Source organism: Carassius auratus, unplaced genomic scaffold, assembly GCF_003368295.1.
Source record: "Carassius auratus strain Wakin unplaced genomic scaffold, ASM336829v1 scaf_tig00215565, whole genome shotgun sequence".
NCBI classification, from domain to species: Eukaryota; Metazoa; Chordata; class Actinopteri; order Cypriniformes; family Cyprinidae; genus Carassius; species Carassius auratus.
Genome location: NW_020528142.1, coordinates 924,490 through 929,863, shown reverse-complemented (window position 1 = coordinate 929,863; position 5,374 = coordinate 924,490). Strand labels below are relative to the sequence as shown.

Here is a 5,374-nt window from a genome sequence, read left to right as displayed (position 1 = left end):
AAGGCATCAAGGGCTATTTGACCAAGAAGGAGAGTGATGGGGTGCTGCGCCAGATGACCTGGCCTCCACAGTCACCGGACCTGAACCCAATCCAGATGGTTTAGGGGTGAACTGGACTGCAGACAGAGGGCAAACGGGCCAACAAGTGCTAAGCATCTTTCGGGGAACTCCTTCAAGACTGTTGAAAGACCATTTCAGGTGACAACCTCTTGAAGCTCATCAAGAGAATGCCAAGAGTGTGCAAAGCAGTAATCAAAGCAAAAGGTGGCTACTTTGAAGAACCTAGAATATGACATATTTTCAGTTGTTTCACACTTTTTTGTATAATTATCAAGCCAACATACTGTTATGCTATTTAAACTTCTTCTTTTTCCTCTTTTTCTTATTATTATTTTTCTGACAGAAATTCTAAACGCTACTCCTCCTAGGGCTTTAAAGCCACAAGCCCCAAACTCGGCAGACACCTGCGGGATAGAGCGGTGCTGGTTGCTATATCTTTTCAGACTGATCAGACTTAAAGTTTTTTTTTTATTAATTTTTAAATGTCAAAATACATTACCCATAGACTTACATTATCTGAGAAAAAATGCGCCCCTAGTTGCAATAACCGAGATTAAAGGCAGGAGTCGGCCGGGTTTCGTTTCACTTTTAAACCGGTTAAAAATACCAAGTAAATAATACAATTTCCCTCAAACTGACAAGCTAAACCAACATATCTGATTATTACAGGGGTCAGGGCTCATTAATAATTGATTTCTGGGCAGAGAGCAGTCAGAAAGATGAGAGAAGAATCACTGCTGCTGTCTCCACGGAGCTCACAACGAGCGAATTCATTCTTATTTAAGACCTTTTAAACAGGGGCGATTCTAGGATTTTTTCAACTGGGGGGCACAAGAGGGGCCACGATTTATACAGAGGGGCCAATCTTGTCTTGTTTGAACTGTATATCCAAATCATTTCAAGAGTTCAGTAACCTTTAAAATCAGTAATAAACAGTGATACCCTATTATATTTTAATAGCAGTTATTCACTGCTCTAAATCAAAACAATCAAATACAATTTGTATTAACTTTTCACTTTACAAAAGTGAAAGAAAAACTGTAATAAATAAAATAATCCAATGTATGAATAGTGTACAACTCAAAAATAATAATAATAGAATTTATTTATAATAGCCTTATATATATATATATATATATATATATATATATATATATATATATATATATATATATATAAATATATATATATATATATAATAGCCTTATTTATATAAATGCAGAATAACATTAATAATTCATAGAAATAAATACACAATTAATGAATTAATATAACTAATATAAATTTAATATAATAAATTGTTTTTGTTTATTATCCACATCCCATTCAATTTGCACAGCAGCAGTTGCAGTAAATTTGCATGGATGAATAAACAAAATCTACTTATGTCAAGGCTAATTAATCTTGAGCATATTGATTTAAAAATATCATATATCCATACTTTGTTAGATAGCTACTTGTTCAAAAAGGTAGCTTTAGTTTAACATGTAAAATATGTGGATCCTATAGGAACAGTTTAGAATAGCTTAATTGTAATTTATTTTGATATTTAATCAATGCATTAAATATCTATGTATGATTTTTTTATTTGAGAATGTTTCTGGGTGTCATCAAATGATGTTTTGTAAATAACTTCTGTGAAAACACAGTACACGCCGAATTTGAGACTCATTTTATTTACTTTGATTGACACAAAATTCAAGAAAACTACAATATATTGTATAGCAAATAAACATCAAGTTATAGAAATTATATACAATTCATTTTAGCCAAACAACTGTTAATACTGACCAAACAAATAAACAACAACAACAAAACCACTGTCCTGCAGACTAAATACAGTGGATGTAGTAGTTCGTTTTCTATGTAAAATGTGGCTTATAATGGGTTTATGTATCTGGTTCATTTCAAAAAAGTACAATTCTGCGATTTTTATGGTTGCTGCTAAAACGTTTGAAAAATTCATCCATATTTATCGATTTAGCTCGTCTTGATTCAATGCTCAAAACCCCTAGATGGCTCAGTCTCTCATCCCCCATTGTTGTTCTGAGATGGTTTTTGATCAACTTAAGTGCCGAAAAGCTACGTTCACATGCAGCACTACTTACAGGTGTTACAATGGCTATCTTACACAGCCTGAAAAGTTCATGAAACACATCCTTAAAGGGTTCCAGAAATATCACAAATTCAATGAGAGAAGTCATTTGTTTTTTGTCTTTCCTTTCCAAAACCCTTTTGGTCTGATAGAGCTCATGTTTCAAATCTTCAATATTTGACTCAAAAATTTCAGCAAATGAAAAAAGTGGTTCTTCATGCAAGAAAGTGCTGCTTTTAGGGTGGAGTGCTTGGATTCCGTGCATAATTTCACAATTTGTCTTAGAGAATCTTCTCTGCAGCTCACTCATGAATGAATCAATTACTGGATAGAGTATATGGCTTTTAAAGGTTTCTTTGTTACCCAAGTTCTCTCTACGCGCACCAGTTGAGGAAGTGACTACAGATCCACACAACCTGCTGCTCAGGATCTGCGGTCTCTTTTCTTGTTTTTCTAAACTGACTTGGCACTTTACAGCCATTTCCTCCACCTCTTTCCACATGTCCTCAAAAAAGTTCTCATCCCTGTACCGCTGCAGTGTGTCAAGCAATGCCTCAACAAGATTAACAGCTGTTGCCAGGTCTACTGAAGGTGACTGGAGCATATCGGACAAAAATTTTGACTGACCAAGAATTGTGTTGAAGGTTGCCAAAAGCCCAATAAATGTTAGATCAAGTTGTGCTAGTAAGCCTCGTGCTTCCACTGAGCGATCCCCACTATTGTCACAAACAATCTCCTGAAGAAGACAAAATACTGCAGGGAGCCGATCTTTCAAATTGCGACAGGCTGAATACCTACACGCCCACCTTGTGTCGCTCAGTTTTTGAAGTTCACGAGGTTGGCCACTGTACATGTCCTGCTGAATTTCAAGCCACCTTTTATGTACATATGAGCCAGATATGAAAGTGTAAAGCCTCTGAAGAACTGCAAAGAATGTATCTGCTTCAGGTACAGACTTTACACTGTCTACAAGTACTAGATTTAAACAGTGGGCAGTGCAGTGTATGTAAAAGGCATATTTTGCCACATCTTAGATCCTTTTGGAAACACCTGAGTGTCTCCCACTCATAACGGCAGCACCATCATAACCCTGCCCCACTAGGTTGGTCCGATATTCAAGGCCATACTTTTCAAGGCACTTGATTATCATGCTGCTTAACCCTGCTGCATCCAGGCTCTCAGCCTGCTGAAATTTTAAAAAACTTTCATGTACAGTGCCATTGTAGTAATACCTTAAAACCAGAGACACCTGCTCCTTTTTCCCTAGATCTTTTGTTTCATCAGCGATGATGCTGAACACTTCACTGTCTTTAACTTCTTTGATGATTTCAGTCTGTACCATCTCTGCCAAGCATTCCAATATTTCATTTTGAATTCCACTGCTAGTGTATTTAGAGTTCCCATAAGCACTCATTTGCTTCTTTATAAGAGGATCATGTTTGGCTACCTCTTCCAAAATGGCAATGAAGTTCCCTTTGTTGTTTGAATTCTCAGACTCTCTATGGCCTCTCTGAGAAATATTCTGTGTGGCTGTCAGTAGAAGAACATCAGCAATTGTTTTGATATACAACTGATTTTCTTTGATTTTCTTTTCTCTCTCCTTGTTGATGGAATCTAATAGGCAAGATTTAGTTTTAACAACATGCTGGTGTTGCTTCCATGCATACATTGCATTTTGATGGTGGTCTGATTTAGAGTGAGCTTTAAAGCCCCTCTCCTTACACAAGGCTTTTTTCCAGTTGGAAAAGCCAGTTGTGGATGTGAAAACAGATGATGGTGCATTTGGAAGGGAGAAATGTCTGCAAGCATAACAAAAAGCAGAGTCTTTGCTTAATGAGTACTCAAGCCATATATTGTCCTTGTACCAGGAATCTTTAAAAGCTCTCTTCCGGTTGCCCATTTGTGTTTTGGGGAAAGACCTGATATGAGGCTGCATAGGTCCCTCAGATCTGGATTGAGAAATGTCTGGGAAGAAGCATATGAAAATGGAAATCAGTTCTCAGAGGCATTTCCTGTTTCAAAGGCCCCACGTCATAATGAGACACACAATTAGCAAAAGTTCCTTAATGCAATTAAGTATTGGCTATTTCACATGTAAAATAAAAAAGACATACCAGCAGGTCCAGTAGGAGCAGTATCAGAAGTGAGTGGAAGCTCAGATTCCGTTTCTGAAGGTGGGGAAGTATCCAGCTCTTCCACATCACTTTCACTCTCATCTGTTTCATCCCTAGAGACAGCTATAACACAAAGGCATATTAGTAAAATACAAGGATTTTAACCACATAACTTTATGCATTCATAGAATAACTCTCAGGAGTGCACTTTTTCTGTATGATACTGAAATTACCAATATACTAAAGTACCAATATATAAATATAGGGACTTATGTGATTTAAGCAAATGTGCAGCCCTGATTATACCATACCAAAGTCATATCACTGTCCACTTTCTAGTTTGTCTACTAACCTGGTCGAGGGTGTGCAGGGCTGTTCTGACCTATGCTTGCATCTGTCTGAACCAAGAGGTCTCCTGTTGAGCAGCCAGGCTCTGAACTCACTGTGTGTAAACCATCAGACTGACTCTCCCTCACTGGCTGGCATGGCTTTTTCTTTGCAAAAAAATACTGAATATCTCCCTGCCTTTTCATCCTGTTACACTGCCTGAGATAACGGAGGTAAAAAAGGAGGAAAATTACTATTTGTTTAAATGCTATTGTTTTATTGGCGGATGAATGAAAAAATGTCAATGCAAATTGTGCATGGTTACTAATTTTCTTTTTATGAATATGGTCCGTTTCGAAGTGTTTATCCAAACAAACAATATTCGTAGATTCTACTCTAACGTTGTTCCGCGTCATCATGACTCATGCAGCCGCGTACACGTAGACTCTGATCAGACTCAGAGAGGCACCAGCACCGCTGGTTTCTTGGCTTACAGTTTGTATATTAGTTAATGACAGAAGCAATGATTTAAAAAAAGTATAATTGCAATTCTAATAAAGTCATTATCGAATCATGCAGTTAAAGACTTTAGAGTATTTGTTCTCAAGTCAGAGTCAAGTAATTTTCTTCATTTATTAGAGTGCAGTCACGTAACTCAAGACCTCCACCTCTGATAGTTAACGTATCGTTAGCTTTTAAGGTGAGATACTATAGGTGAATAGGGTAAAATGTAAAAATAATAGATATCACCATGAAACTTCCTCAGTTGATTACTTAC

The 5,374-nt window shown here is 36.9% G+C and overlaps 1 protein-coding gene across 1 annotated transcript; it reads right to left on the bottom strand.

Annotated features, from left to right (window-relative positions):
- Positions 1–3,185: 3,185 nt before the first annotated feature.
- On the bottom strand, positions 3,186–4,426 carry LOC113095009 (zinc finger MYM-type protein 1-like). Its single transcript, XM_026260613.1, has 2 exons — positions 4,270–4,426; positions 3,186–4,120 (listed from the first exon to the last, which is right to left on the bottom strand). The coding sequence occupies exon 2, from the start codon at positions 4,089–4,091 to the stop codon at positions 3,186–3,188; it is 906 nt and encodes a 301-aa protein (XP_026116398.1). The 5' UTR covers positions 4,092–4,120; positions 4,270–4,426.
- Between the last annotated feature and the right edge of the window lie 948 nt (positions 4,427–5,374).